Genomic DNA, 16361 nt, shown 5'->3' with positions numbered 1-16361 from the left:
TATTCTTGTTGTGGCTGGAAGGGTGGGGTTCTAGGGCGGCGGTGTGGGAAGTGGAGGAGTTGCACTGGAAGACATTGTTGAGGGGAAATTGCAGTCCTTGAAGTAGGAGGCCATCTGGGATTTCTGGAGTGGAATTGATCCTCCTGGGAGCTGATGAGGTGGAGGAATTGGAGTAAGGGATAGTGTTTTTACAGGAGGGGTTGTGGGAGGAGGTGTAGTCCACATAGCTGTGAGGGTCAGTGAGTTGAAGCAGATGTCTGTGTTGAGTCGGTCGCCGGAGATGGAATGGTCCAGGAAGGGAAGGGACGTGTCCAAGATGGTCCAGGTGCACTTGAGGGTGGAAGGTGTTCGTAAAGTTGATGAACTATTTAGCCTCCTCGTGGGAGAATGAGGTGGCGCCAATACAGACATCAGTGTAGCGGAGGAGAAGGTGGGGAATAATGTCAGTTTAACTATGAAAGATGGGCTGTTCCATGTACCCGATGAAGAGGCAGGTATAGTGAGTGTCTATTGCTACCCTTTTGGTCTGAAGGAAGTGGGAGGATTCGAAGGAGAAGTTGTTGAAGGTGAGGACCAGTTCAGTCATTGAATGAGTGTGTCTGTGGCGGTGTACTGGTTGGGTTGGTGGGAGAAAAAGAAACGTAGGGCTTGGAGGCCTTCGTCATGGTGGATGGACGTGTACAGGGACTGGATTTCCATGCCGAAGATGAGGCATTGGGATCTGGGGAACAGAAAGCCATGGTGAAGGTTGTGGGTGATGTGCTGAATGTACGTGGGGAGTTCCTGGACCAAGGAGGATAAGACAGTGTCAAGGTATGAGGAGATAGGTTTGGTGGGGCAGGAGCAGGCAGAGACAATGGGTTGACCAGGGCAGTCAGGTTTTTGAATTTTGGGTATGAGGTAGAATTGGGTGCTGCGAGTTTACAGGGCGATGAGGTTGGAGGCTATGGATGGGAGATCCCCTGAGGTGATGTGGTTGTGGATGGTCTGGGAGATGATAGTTTGGTGTTAGGAGGTGAGGTGGTGGTTGAGAGAGCAATAGGAGGAGGTTTCCGTAAGTTGGCACCTGGCTTCAGCAATGTATAGGTCGGTGTGCCAAACTACCACTGCATCCCACCTTGTCCGCTGGTTTGATGGTGAGTTTGGGGTTGAAGTGGAGGGCTGCATATCCTCCAACCACACGGCATCAATGTAGATTTCACCAGTTTCCTTTTCTCCCCTCCCCCCACCTTATCCTAGGTCCAAACCTCCAACTCGGCACCCCGCCATCTTGAACTGCCCTATCTGTCCATCTTCCTTCCCACCTATCCACTCCACCCTCCACTCCTACCTAATGCCATCGCCTTCCAAGCTACTTTCCCCCAACCCCACCCCCTCTCCTGTTTATCTCTCAGCCCCCCTTTGGCATTCCCACATTCCTGATGAAGGGGTTATGCCTGAAGCATCAACTCTTCTGCCCCATAGTCTAACTGTAGCTAATCTGTAGGGCTGAGAATAAATCAGGAGCTAATGTGGGCAGTATGTTAATCTTGGGTGATTTTAATCTTGTGAAATGAGGCAGTTAGATTGGCAACATTAGCCAGGAGGAAGATTTCATTGTGTTCAAGGCAGTTTCCAGAACAATATGATGAAAATCCAACCAGGGATCTGGTTATTTTGAATCTGATAATGTGTATTCAGGCATGTTTAATAATTTTGATTTGATTTATTACTATCAGATGTGCCATGATACAGTGAAAAGTGTTGTCTTAGGAGCTTTACATGCAGATTGTACTCAAATTAACTGTGAATCAGGCTGAAGAAATTCCTCCTCAGCTCAGTTTTCAAGGTCATCTTTTTTCTCTCAGGCTGTGCTCCCAGTGCTACTTTCTCCTACTAGTGGAAACATCATTTCCATGTCCACTTCATTCAGGCCTCTCAGTATTCTGTAAGTTTTAATCAAATCACCCCATATCCAGACCCAGATTTCTCAGCAGCTCCTCATATGACAAGCCCTTCATCCCTTTATCATTCCTTTTCTGGACCCCCTTCAACACCAGGACATTCAACCTTAGATATGGGGCCCAAAACTGCTCTCAGTATCCCAAATGTGGTCTAACCACAGCCTTTTACAAACTCAGCAATACATCTCTGCTCTTATATTCTAGTCCTTTTGAAATGATAACATTGCATTTGATGTCCTAATCGCCAACTGAACCTACATATTGACCTTAGAGTGCTGAACTAGGACTCCCAAGTGCTTCAAATTTCAAATACTTCCCTATTTGGAAAATGGTCTACACCTCTTTTTCCTGCTATAGTGCTTAATCTCTCACATACCCACATTGTATTCCATTTGCCATGTGTTAGCCCACTGGCCGAGCATGTTCAAATCCTTCTGCAGATTCCCTGCTTCCTCAATGCGACCCGTCCTCCCTCATGTCTTTGTGGCATTTGCAAACTTAGCAACAGTGGTCTCAGTTCCTTCATCCAGATCGTTAAGGCATAACGTGAATAGTTGTGGTCTCAGCAATTACACTTGCAGAACTCCACTAGTCACTGGCTGCCATCCTGAAAAATACTCCTTTATCCCTACCCTTCACTTTGTGCTAGTCAGCCAAATCTACCATGAGCTCTTAGTTAGCAGCCTCTGTGTGCCATCTGGTCAAAGGCCTTCTGAAAATCCAAAGAGATCTCACCCACTGGCTCTCCTTTGTCTAACTTGCTCGTTACCTCCTCAGAGAATTCTAACCAGCTTGTCAGGCATGATTGCCACTTGATGAAGCCATGCTGACTCCGTCCTATTTTACCATGCATTTCTAAGGACTCTGCAGTCTCATCCTTAATAATGTACTCAAAGTTTAACAGTGACCAAGTTCAGGATATCTGACCAATAATTCCCTATCTTTGCCCCTCTCTTAAACAGGGATATTATATTAGCCATTTTCCAGTCCTCTAGAACTTTTCCTGACTCCAGTGATTTGAGGTCACCCATCAATGTCTCTGAATCTCCCCAACTATCTCCTTGGGGTATAGTCCATCTGATCTGGGTAAAATATGCACCTTCACACCCTTCAACTTTACAGCACCTTCTTACACTTACCTCTGTCCCTGACTCCTTGAAGTTCTGTTATGCTGCTGGTGTCTTCCACTGTGAAAACTGATGCAAAGTACCTATTTGGTTCCTCCATTATTTCTTTCTTTCTCATTACTACTTCTGCACTCTCATTTTCCGATGGTCCCACGGAGGTCCAATGTGTCCTCTTGCCTCACTCATCATCTTAGATACCTAAAAAAAATCTCTTGTGATCTTCTTTCGTATCACTAACTATTTTAACGTCGTACTTCGCTTTCTTCCTCCATTTTGCTTTTTCACTTGTTCTCTGCAGGTTTTTAAAGGCTTCCCATCCTCTGTGGTTTCCCACCAATCTTCACCATCCTGTATGCTTTTCCTTCTTTGCTGTCCCTAACCTCCCTTGTTAGCCATTGTCATCTCATCCTACCCTTAGTATGTTTCTCCTTCCTTGAGATGAATTTCTGCTGTTCTTCCGAAATTACCCCTGAAATTTCTGCCATTTTTGCACCACCTTCTTCCCTGGTACACTCTACTTTCAGTCAGCTCCGGCTAGCTCCTCCCTCATGTCATTTGTAGTTACCTTTACTCAGTTGTAATACTGTTGCATTTGATTCAATTTTCTCCCTCTCAAACTGCAGGTCACTACTCCCTAGGGTTCCTTCACCTTCAGCTCCCTAATCAAGTTTGCCTCATGACATATCACTAAATCCAGAATTTCCTGTTCCCTAGTGGGCTGTACCACAAACTGCTCCAAAAAACCATCTCGCAGACATTCCATGAATTCCTTTTCTACAGGCCCTCAACTCCACCCACACAGATTCACTTGCTATTGATTTAATTTTATTTCTTACTAACAAGGCAACCTTGTCTCCTCCCCTCCTCTGCCTGTCCTTTCAATAGAGCATGCATCCTTGGATATTTAGTTCCCAACCCTGATCCTCTTGCAGTCATGTTTCTGTGATGCTCCCCCAAAAAAACCATTATTTCGTTTAAAACCGTATCCACAGTCTCACTCAGTTCGAGTTATACTCATTGGGCTGTGTCTCACTCCAGATGGGATCTCGCCTTCCTGACTGTGTGAAGTATACTGATCTGTGATATGTGCTGATTTCATGATACGTTTGAAAATTTTTACTCATAGGTTTTGTGCAAATTCAGTTTTTTTCTTAAAATATCTACATTAGCTTCAGGAGGGTCCTCCAAGAAACTTGGCACAGTAGTTAATATTATTTGATTAAAACGTCTGTGGTTGCTTCGAGGTTATCACCAGACTTAAAAGCATCTTCTGTATAACACTTGAATGTGAACCTGATTGCCTCCCATTTTTCCAATTAAGCTCTTTTACCAATTTCTATATGTATAAAAGAAACTGATTCCTCAGTCTTCCTTTTCCGTATGTGAACAGAGTCTTCCTTTGCAAGAACAGTTAAATGCGTGGCTACAGGGATGGTGCAGGAGGGAGGGATTCCGGTATTTGGATAACTGGGGTTCTTTCTGGGGAAGGTGGGACCTCTATAAACAGGATGGTCTACACCTGAACCTGAGGGGCACCAGTATCCTTGGTGGGAGGTTTGCTAGTGCTCTTGGGGGGGGGGGGGGGGTTTAAACTAACTCTGCAGGGGCATGGGATCCCAGACTGTAGCTTTAGGGTGCAGGACTTGGAATGTAGGGAGGTTAGGAACATGGCATCAATTTCAAAGGAGGGTGCCTGTAAACAGGAAAGTGGTTTGAAGTGTGTATACTTCAATGCAAGAAGTATACGAAATAAGGTAGGTGAACTTGCAGCGTGGGTTGGTACCTGGGACTTCGATGTTGTGGCTATTACGGAGACATGGGTAGAACAGGGACAGGATTGGTTGTTGCAGGTTCCAGGGTTTAAATGTTTTAGTAGGGTCAGAGGTGGGGGTAAAAGAGGGGGAGGTGTGGCATTGTTTGTCAAAGATAGTATTACAGCTGTGGAAAGGACGATGGATGAAGACTCGCCATCTGAGGTAGTTTGGGCTGAGGTTAGGAATAGGAAAGGTGAGCTCACCCTATTAGGAGTTTTTTACACGCCTCCTAATAGTCCTAGAAACGTAGAAGAAAGGATTGCGAGGATGATTCAAGAGAAGAGTGAAAGTAATAGGGTGGTTGTTATGGGGGACTTTAACTTTCCTGATATTAATTGGGAAAGCTATAGCTCAAGTTCGTTAGATGGGTCAGTGTTTGTCCAATGTGTGCAGGAGGGTTTCCTGACACAATATGTAGATAGGCCAACAAGAGGTGAGGCCATACTGGATTTGGTTCTGGGTAATGAACCAGGCCAGGTGTTAGAATTAGAGGTAGGTGAGCACTTTGGGGACAGTGACCACAATTCGGTGACCTTTACTCGAGTGATGGGGAGGGATAAGTGTGCACTACAGGGCAAGAGTTATAGCTGGGGGCAGGGAAATTATGATGCTGTGAGGCATGACTTAGGATGTGTGGCCTGGAAAAGTAAGCTTCAAGGCAAGGGTGTAATTGATATGTGGAGCTTGTTCAAGGAGCAACTAGTGAGTGTCCTTGATAAGTATGTGCCCGTCAGGCAGGGAGGAAAGGGTCCTGTGAGGGAGCCTTGGTTTAATAAGGAATTGGAATCCCTTGTTAAATGGAAGAGGGCGGCCTATGTAAAGATGAGGCGTGAAGGTTCAATTGGGGCGATTGAGAGTTATAAGGTAGCCAGGAAGGACCTGAAGAGAGAGCTAAGAGCAGCAAGGAGGGGACATGAAAGGTCCTTAGTTGGTAGGATTAGGGAAAACCCTAAGGCTTTCTATAGGTATGTCAGGAATAAAAGAATGACTAGGGTAGGAATAGGTCCAGTCAAGGATAGTAGTGGGAAGTTGCGTGTGGAGGCTGAAGAGATTGGGGAGACACTAAATGAATACTTTTCGTCAGTATTCAATCAGGAACAGGACATTGTTGTCAATGTGAGTACTGAGTCACAATTAAGTAGAATGGATGGCTTTGAGGTATGTAGAGAAGAGGTGTTGGAAATTCTGGAAAGGGTGAAAATAGATACGTCCCCTGGGCCTGATGGCATTTATCCTAGGATTCTCTGGGAAGCAAGGGAAGAGATTGCAGAGCCATTGGCCTTGATTTTTATGTCCTCGTTGTCTACAGGCGTAGTGCCAGAAGATTGGAGGCTAGCAAATGTGGTTCCCTTGTTCAAGAAGGGGAGTAGGGATAACCCTAGTAACTATAGGCCGGTGAGTCTCACTTCTGTTGTGGGCAAAATCTTAGAGAGAATTGTAAGGGATAGGATTTATGAACATCTGGATAGGAATAATGTGATCAAGGATAGTCAGCATGGTTTTGTGAAGGGCAGGTCGTGCCTCACAAACCTTATTGAATTCTTTGAGAAGTGACTAAGGAGGTGGACGAGGGGAAAGCAGTAGATGTGGTGTATATGGATTTTAGTAAGGCGTTTGGTAAGGTTCCCCATGGTAGACTACTGCAAAAAATACGGAGGTATGGCATTGAGGGTGAGTTGGAGGTTTGGATTAGGAGTTGGCTGGCTGGAAGAAGACAGAGGGTAGTAGTTGATGGCAAATGTTCATCTTGGAGTGCCGTCACTAGCGGTGTTCCGCAAGGATCTGTTTTGGGACCATTGCTGTTTGTCATTTTTATAAATGACCTGGAGGAGGGGTTAGAAGGTTGGGTGAGTAAGTTTGCGGATGATACGAAAGTCGGAGGAGTTGTAGACAGTGAGGAAGGATGTGGCAGGTTACAGCGGGATATAGATAAGCTGCAGAACTGGGCAGAAAGGTGGCAAATGGAGTTCAATGTAGCTAAGTGTGAGGTGATTCACTTTGGTAAGTGTAATAAAAAGATGGGGTACTGGGCTAACGGTCGGATACTTGGTAGTGTGGATGAGCAGAGGGATCTTGGTGTCCATGTACACAAATCTTTGAAAGTTGCCACCCAGGTAAATAGTGCGGTGAAGAAGGCATATGGCGTACTGGCTTTTATTGGTAGAGGAATTGAGTTCCGGAGTACTGAGGTCATGTTGCAGTTGTATAAGACTCTGGTGCGGCCACATCTGGAGTATTGTGTGCAGTTTGGTCGCCATACTATAGGAAGGATGTGGAGGCACTGGAACGGGTGCAGAGGAGGTTTACCAGGATGTTGCCTGGTATGGTAGAAAGGTCGTATGAGGAAAGGCTGAGGCACTTGGGGTTGTTTTCATTGGAGAAAAGAAGGTTTAGGGGTGACTTGATAGAGGTGTATAAGATGATTAGGGGTTTAGATAGGGTCGACAGTGAGAATCTTTTTCCACGTATGGAGTCAGCTATTACAAGGGGGCATAGCTTTAAATTAAGGGGGGGTAGGTATAGGACAGATGTTAGGGGTAGGTTCTTTACTCAGCGAGTCGTGAGTTCATGGAATGCCCTGCCAGTAGCAGTGTACTCTCCCTCATTATGGGCATTTAAGCGGGCATTGGACAGGCATATGGAGGATAGTGGGCTAGTGTAGGTTAGGTGGGCTTGGATCGGCGCAACATCGAGGGCCGAAGGGCCTGTACTGCGCTGTATTGTTCTATGTTCTATGTGCTATAATATGTATATATTTCATAGCATCCCCTATTCTTGAGTTACACTTCCATTCAATATTTCATCAGAAGTCCAGTAAGTTATATAGATTACAATATTGCATATTTACTTCAGGTGCACTTTTGTCCAGGGATGGAGTTTCTCACTGGATTTGACTCTTTAATACGGAGTATACTTAAAAAGTTAATAAAATTATTGACATGTTTGTGGTTTAGCGGTTGCCCTTATTCTGTGCCTCTCTGCATTTCTTAAAGTTGATTAATCATAAATTAGCAATTAATCATAGGATAAACAGACATTGGGAAAAGTCTCTCTGGTCCAGCAATTACTTTGAATTGTCTTTTGTCTACTGTACAATATTTTCATATAAAAACGATGGATATTCTTGACACACGCAATGAGTTGTCAAAAGATTTTTAAAAATTGTGTATGTCATCCTGTGTTATCATATTCACCAGTACTCCAAATAACAATCAAAACAGTTATGGAAGGAATATAAAATGTATTGAAAAAATGAGCTCAAGTTTGAACTTTGGTATAAATTAACTTGATACTTCTGCAGTGAACTATAGGGGAAAAAAAGGTCATCATTTGCTTTGCTCAGGAAAGCACTAAAAGTCCAGTTTCCCCTTGGGATTTGTTAATTTAGGGGAATGTTTACATTATGGATAGGACAAATTATTTTGAAAAAGAAATGTATATTTGAGATATATGTATATTTTTAGAGTAAGCCAGTTAAGTTTCAGTAGTTAATGGCTTTTCAGTGTATAACGAGCTCTGTTTTAATTATATTCTTGCAGAAATGAATAATGACCATAGTTGACAAAGTGACAGAGGCCTCGAACACTGCAGCTTGCAAGAACCAAACCTGCAGCTCTGTGGCACCTTTCTCTGAAATTGTTAAAAAGAAGAACATGGAGTCAGGGGCAACAAGTTGGGGTGCTACATCCCCTATTACAGAGGTACCAAAAAGCAAAATCTTAGGACCTATGCCTGGAGCTGCCCTGTTCACTAATGCACTGCAAGAGAAGTCAAAGCAACTACAAAAAGATCAAAGTAAGTCTGGATGCAGCTTTATGTTGAATGAATTATCATTGCATTTACTGGATATCTGTTCGACATGCCCTGCTGTGATTTCTCCGGCTGTAGAATCTCATCCATATATCCTTCGGTTCTGTGTGTCTAATTCCAAATTTTTGTTAAATTTCATTCAAAATTTTAAAGAGCAATATTATGTTTCGTTTTCCCATTGGCATTCTCTCTAACCTTTCCCTGACGACAATCACTTAAGTCTGAAATTTATAGGCCAAGTTTGCAGAATAGATGTTGTCTCTTGATGAGCTTTTTCAAATGCTTTCAAAGTGCTTTTGGATAGTCAAACTGCACATAATGCACCAATCTATCTTATTGATTTATAATAGAATGCCCTCAATAGATCTTAGTGTCAATGGAGAAACCTGATGTATGGGTAATGAATTTCACAGGGCATCTGTTGCTGTCCTGTCCACCTACCTTAATGAATAATTTATCATGGCAAAGCAAAGGATAATGAAAAAGAGAGCAAGTTGAGAGAAAATTTAGTTTTCAAAGAAATAATTTGATTTCAGCTTAATATTTTACTTAATACTTCGGTTTTTGTAGATATTCTGCATTGAATTTGTCAGGAGATTATTTTTCACTTTTTTTTGCAGACTTACTATAGAAATTAGCTCCACACAAGACTGTCTTAATCAAAAAGTTCTTGGCAAAAACCAAGTTTGCTACATTAAAAAAAATCTTTATTTAGGAATTGAACAGAAGTTATGTCGAATTTGCATGAATTGGCAGCACCAAGGATTCATGGGGGAGATACAGATGTGGGAGTGGACAGGTTTGGGGAGCACAGTAGTCCAATTTGTGTACTAAATCGCTGTTTCTGGTGGTTGTCTCCTTTCTATTTCTTCCTACTAGTTTTCCATCTATCAAAATTTATTAATAAACTTTCAATTCTTGCACCTTGATCTTGTTTATCTTTACTAATGGCTGTCCCTTTACTAATGATTCCAGATTTATTAGAATGGTATGAATCTCCCTTATAACCATATGTGAATTATATACATGACAAATGGTGTCTTCATGTTTATGATTATCTTAAAGACTCCAGAATTGCATGTCAGCAGTACACCAGAAATAATTCTTCTCATTACAACTGGACAGGCTTGGGCTGATGTGTAACATTTGTGCTAGCCAAATGCCAAGCAATAACTCTTATTAAAGAGTGTATTTCAAGGGAGATGGTTAAATTCAATGATATTACCTTTGTCAACACTCCCACCATGACATTTTGGAGTCCTTATTGACCAGAAGGTTAACTGGACAAGTCACACAACTGTGACTGCAACAGCAGGTCATTGGCTGGGAATTCTGCAACACTGAGACATGATTACTTGGTATGTACAGTACAAAAACATGCCACTATTTATTTGGTATTTGTTCCACAAAAGTCTTCTCCCATCCACCATCTTCTCATCCTTTCAGCATTCAGCATTTCTTTCGTTTGTTTCTTCCTCATGTTGATTGTACATTGACGTGATCTCATGAACTAATGTTCTTAAAGAAAAAGTCCTGTTGCTTCAAGATTATCCCTGACTTAGCCAGGTGAATGTAAATGTTATGCACAACAGGGTCCCACAATCTGGTGATGAATATTTGGTCTGAATATGGTGCAAGATTGTTTAAATCTCTATTCTTCATTGCATGCATCCTTCTGATTCAGAAACCGGTCCTCCACTTGGCATCTTTCAACAGTGCAGCACTCTGTTTAAAGCACTGAGGTATCAACCTAGATTACTTGTGTTTTTTTTTAAGTAAAATGTTCTCCAGAATGCAAGCATTATGACTGTGCAAGAGATTACTAAAATCAGGAGAAACAGATTGGGATGAATGCTGTTCAATCCTGGATGTGATTAGCAAAATCTAATCACTGCACATATTTGTGAACTCACTCATGTCTTAGATGGTCAGTTGACCTCAAGAAACCTTTCCCACACTCTGAGCAGGTGAACTGTCTCTCCCCAGTGTGAATTTGCTGGTGTATATTGAGATCATAGTGTTTTTAACCTGTACCAGCTAAACTTGAATAGCTTAAAATATTGTTCTCTGCAGTTTGTCTCGATTGTTCTCTTAAATCTTTCAGTTTTCCTAAATTGGCTTTTGCCTACTTCCTTATTGCATTTTTGGGTACTACCTCATTTATTAAATCTTTGCTTGACTGACTTTTTTGTTTAATTGTGTATGGAGGAACCTTGATTATCCGAACGCGATGGGCGGGCACTATTTCGTTCAGATAATTAATTATTCGGTTAATTGATTTCCTCTGGAGTTCGGAGTTTTCTCTGAAGTCTACTCGCCATTCAGAAGACGAGGCAAAAGCACACTGCGCAAGACCCCGGCCCCCGCCCACTCCCACCCCCAACCCCGCACCCCCGTCCATCCCTACCCACCCTCCGACACCCCCCCCCCCCCCACACCACACACACACCCCCGGCAGCCAGACTGGACGCGAACAGACCGCTGCTGCCTTTGTGGGGTAAGTCTCCAAATAGCGTGCGTGCACACAGCCTTTTGACAGGTTCCACCTCTGCAGGACAATGTTCGAGATTATCGAGGGGGGGCGGGCGTTTAGGGTGTACCCCTGTGTAGAACTCCAGGAAAAGTGTGAGGGGAGAGAGAGAGAGAGAGAGAGAGAGAGAGAGAGAGAGAGAGGGTGAGAGGTCAATTATTTAGAGACAATGCCTGGACTGTCCAGGACTGTTCTCCGAAGTATTTCAGTGAGCCGACTTGGTTTTTAATCATTGTACCCCCCCGTAAACAAAAGACGCGTTCAGGGTTGAAATAGCTCTTTGACGTAATGTTTCTATCGGAACATTGAGATCCCCTTTGGATAATCTGATTTTCGGATAATCGAGGTTCCTTTGTTAATATTTCAGTTTATCCATTTAATTTTAATGACTAAGGTCATCTCTGAATCTTGCTTTGCACCTTCCTTCAACTCCGCAAAGCAAATTTATTTCCCAGCTCCAAAACAGTAGTGTTTTGTTGCACTGATGTTGTACTGCTTAATTTTTTACTAAATGAGTGGGGAATTCAATGCTCTTTGCACAAACTGTTAAATCAATGTTTTTCAGTGCATCACTTCAATTTATGAAGAAAGAATAGATAAGAATAATGCATGCATAAAAAATCAACTGAATAAATTCAGTCTAATTCATACAGTTAATATTGTTGAGGCCAGCTTTAGTACTGTTTGTCAGACATGTGACCTGGCATAACTTGCAGACTGAATGCAATATTGGAATATTTCCAACTTGTGGAATGTTAGACTTCAGTGAATAAACCTGCACTTTTCTTGCAAAATCTGTTGGAGCTCAAAGTCGGCTACACATTGTCTTCTGCATTGAACAACTTTGAAATTATCCAATAGTTTAGCAATGTAAACGGCAATAAAGTAAGAATGTAGTACTTCAGAAATGATCAAAAAATGCTTGGTGACAATGAATAAAGAGTAGATTCTGACAAAAACTAGAAGACCATGTGCTGTAGGAGCATGAGTAGGCCATTCAACTATCGTATCATCTTCATTCAATGAGATCATGGCTGATCTGGTAATCCTCAACTGCACTTGCCTGCCTTTTTCCCCCATAACCCAAGTTTCCCTGACTGATTAAAAATCCATCTGTCTCAGCCTTGAATATATTTAACAGAGCAGCTTCAGATTCACTGCCGACAAATTCCTCCTCATTTCTGTCCTCTGTGCGCGAGTCCTTATTCTGAAATTATGCCTTTTGGTCCTCCTTTCTCTCACAGGGGGCAACAGCCTTTCTGCATTTACTTTGACAAACCCCCTAATCATGTGTTTCGGTAAGGTTGCCTCTCATTCTACATTCCAGAGTATAGAATAATCAACTCAGCCTGTCCCTCTATATCTGATATCAGCCAACTGAACCTTAGAATCATAAAATTATACAGTACAGAATCATTTGGCCCTCCAAGTCTATACTGGCAAAAATATACTATTATCCACACTAGACCCACTTTCCCACAATAGACCCATAACCTTGAATGTTGTGATACTTCAAATGCTCGTCCAAGTACTTTTTAGAGGTTGAAGTTACCACCCTCAACTACCTTCCCAGGCAGTACATTTTCGACCCCCAACGCTCTCTGTATGAAAACATTTTTCCCAATTCTCCCCTCAACCTCCAATTTTAAAATTATGATCCCCTGTTATTAACCTTTTTGACTAAGGGGAACAGCTGCTTTCTATTCACACTATCCTTTGAACTTGAGTGATTTCATTCCATTTGCCTTCCCTATTACCAAATTTGGATGCTAGCTTTTTGTGATTCATGGACAAGGGGGCCCAAATCCCCCTGTAGCCTTCTGCAATCATTCTCAACTTAGGTAATCTTCGGCTCATTTTATTCTTACTGTGGAAGTGCATAGTCTCATGTTTTCCCACATTCCACCTGTCAAGCTTTTGCCCACTTGCTCACCCAGTCTATAACCATCTGTAGACTCTTTGTATCATCCTTACCACTCGTCTTCCCACCTATTTTTGTGTTATCCATTAACTTAACTGTATGTTCACTTTCCTTATCCACGCCATTCGTATATATCATCAATAATTGTGACTTCAGCACTGATCCCTGTGACACTCCAATAGTTACAACTTGCCATCCTGAATTGCCCTCTTTCCCAACTGTGTCTTCTATTAGTTAGCCAATCCTCTATCAATGCTCTTATTGGCTCTTATCTTTATTAAGTAACCTAATGTGTGGTACCTTGTAACTGTCTTCTGAAAATCAAAATATATTGCATCCACTACTTCCTCTTTGCCTATCCTGCTTGGACATCAAAGGATTCTAGTAAATTTGTCAGGCATCATTTCCCATTCATAAAGCAAAGTTGAATCTCCTTGATCATGTTATGTATTTCTAAATGCTCTCTTATTAAATTCTTTATAAAAGATTAACATTTTCCTAATAACAGCAAATAACTGGCCTGTTGTTTTTTGTCTCCTCCCCTCTTTAAGTAAACTGAATCAATTGACATACCTTACTTTAATGCTGTGTTTACTTTTATATGTTTTTAGTTGCCATGTGGTGATATAGTGTTAAAGGCACTGCACCAGTAATCTAGAACCCTAAACTAATTTTTGGTGGGCAATCCTGAAATGGCAAATGGTGAAGTTTGCTTTCAGTCAAATTTGATTGAAAAACTATTGTCAATTGTTGGAAAAACCCACCTGGCTCATTAATGCCCTTAAGGAAAGGAAATTTGTCATCTTTTGCCTGGTTTGGCCACATAAGACTCTACACCTATAACAAGCCACACTCAATTGTTTCAAATCACGACAAAGAAAGCAATTGAACATCATCTACATAGGCACTGGAAATAACCATACCAATCTCAGCCCTCTTGAACTTGCACAATTCTCTTTAACATTTGGGGCTTTTGTCAAAATTGGGAGAGCTGCCCATAGACTAGTGGAGCAATGGCCTAACATAGTCACACTTAAAGAATCATGGCACTTAGGCCAGCATTACCATTCTTGACTATATCCCATCCCACCAGCAAGCCAGACCCACCAAAGGTGGTAGTATCACATGTACAATTGGGAGGATGTTGCCCTAGAAATCCTCAAAACATCAGATTAACCATGCAAGAGATCAGTCTGCTGAATACCAGCTGCTGCACTGATTTTCACCTCATTGGCAAGTACACTGCAAGATTTCCACAGGGTAGTATCCCAGACCTAATGTTCAACACCATTTGTAACTCCTGCAATGCAGAAGTGGTCCATCTCCATATGCAGGAAGATCTGGAAGCATTCAGTCTTCATAGAATCCCTACAGTGCAGATAGAGGCCAATCAGCCCATTGAGTTTGCACCTACCCTCTGAAGAGCATCCCATGCCCCCCACCCTATCCTCAACCCCACATTTACCACGGCTAATCCACCTAGCCTACACATCCCTGGAAATTATGGGGCAATTTAGCATGAGCAATCCACTTAGTCTGCACATCTTTGGACTTTGGGAGGAAACCAGAGCAACTGGCGGAAACCCACACAGACATAGGGAGAACATGGAAACTGCTCACAGTCAACCAATGCTGGAATTGAACCTAGGTCCCTGATGCTGTGAATGCGAACCACCATGCCAGCTTGGTTTAATTAATGGCAAGTAATATTAATGTGGGGCAATGACCATCTTGAGAGAGAATCAAACCATCACTGTTTGACATTTGATTGTGTTACCGTCACTGAAACCTTACTGAAGGCTTCCTGGGCATTGCCGTTGATCAGAAATGGAACGAGATCAACTATGTCAATACTATCTACAAGAGCAGAGGTTAGGAGTCCTACAGTGCTTAGCTCACATCCTTTCTCCCTATCTGTTCACTAGCCGCAAAGCACAAGACAGGAGCGTGATAGAATACTTTCCAGTTGCCTGGATTAGTGCAGCTCCAACACCATGCTGAGTGCAACACCATCTGTTTGGCACCTTCAAAATTCATTTCCTTTACCACAAAAGCAAAGTGGCAATAGTGTGTAACATCTGTAAGATTCAATACAGTAACACAGCAACTTCCAAACCCATTACCTCTGACATCCAGAAGGACAAGGCAGCAGATGCATGAGAGTGCCACCACCTGCAAGTTTCCTTCCAAGCTACTTGACTTAATAGTGAACTCTATCACTATTCCTTCACTACAGTGTCAAAATCCTGCAACTTCTTTCCTAACAGTACTGTAAGTGTCCCTATCCCAAAGGACTGTAGTGGTTCAGGTAGAAGCTCATCCCATCCTGTTGGCAATTAGTAATATGCAGTAACTGTTGGCCAAGCCAGTAACATTGGAGTGGCTTGGAGGGAATCTTGCAGATGGTGTTGTTTCCATATAGCTGCTGCCTTTGACCTTCAGATGGAAGTAGTTGTAGGTTTGGCTGTCTCAAGATCTTGGGTGAATTTCTGTGGTGCCAGTTGTAGATTATACACACTGCTGCTACTTGGTGTCAGTAGTGGAGGGAGTGGATGCTGTGCACCTAATGCTAATCAAGGGGTTGCTTTGTCCTGGATGGTGTCGAGTTTCTTGTTGGAGCTACACTCATCCAGGCAAGTAGGGAACATTCCATCACACTCCTGACTTGTAACTTACGTATGGCGGACAGGCTTTGGGGAGTCAGGAGGTTGAATTACTCGCTGCAGTATTCCTAGCTTCTGACCTGCTTTTGTTGTCATTGTATTTATATGGTGATTCCATTTGAAATTTTGGTCAGTGGTCACTCCAGAATGTTGATAATTGCAAATTGTGATGGTAACATCATTGAATGTCAAGGAGTGATGGTTAAATTGTCTCTTATTCAAGATGGCCATTGCCTAGTATTTTGTGACGTGAATTTTACTTGCCACTTGTCAGCCAGACTTTGAATATTGTCCAGTTCTTGTTACATTTGAACATGGACTGCTTCAGTATCTGAAGAGTTGTAAGTGGTGCTGAACATTGCAATCATTGGCGAACATCCCCATTGCTGATTTTCTGATGTAGAGAAGGTCATTGATGAAGAAGCTGAAGATGGTTGGGCCTACGACACTACCCTGAGGAACTCCTGCAGAGGTGATTTGGATCTGAGATGACTGACCTTTAACAATCACAACCATCTTCCTATGTGCCAGGTATGGTTCTAACCAGCAGAGG

The 16361-nt window shown here is 42.6% G+C and overlaps 1 protein-coding gene across 4 annotated transcripts in view; it reads left to right on the top strand.

The window, feature by feature from the left end:
* The window catches only part of usp42 (ubiquitin specific peptidase 42), a 187495-nt gene that overhangs the window by 17649 nt on the left and 153485 nt on the right, over nt 1-16361 (top strand). For 3 of the 4 annotated variants that reach the window (XR_015760581.1, XM_087997901.1, XM_087997900.1), the window contains exon 2: nt 8424-8679. Coding sequence is in view for 2 of the 4 variants with exons in the window: in XM_087997901.1 (XP_087854027.1) it covers nt 8433-8679 (247 nt within the window). In the remaining 2 variants the exon portion in view is untranslated. Of the gene's footprint in view, nt 1-8423; nt 8680-10378; nt 10437-16361 lie in introns of those variants that run through there. The other variant, XM_087997902.1, reaches the window with a different exon arrangement.

The sequence above is a fragment of the Chiloscyllium plagiosum genome, unplaced genomic scaffold, assembly GCF_037043375.1.
Source record: "Chiloscyllium plagiosum isolate Xiang-an unplaced genomic scaffold, Cpla_swu_hap1 HiC_scaffold_20, whole genome shotgun sequence".
In the NCBI taxonomy this organism is placed as follows: domain Eukaryota; kingdom Metazoa; phylum Chordata; class Chondrichthyes; order Orectolobiformes; family Hemiscylliidae; genus Chiloscyllium; species Chiloscyllium plagiosum.
Note: the sequence above shows the minus strand (reverse complement) of the source record. Positions and strands in the feature narration are given on the sequence as shown.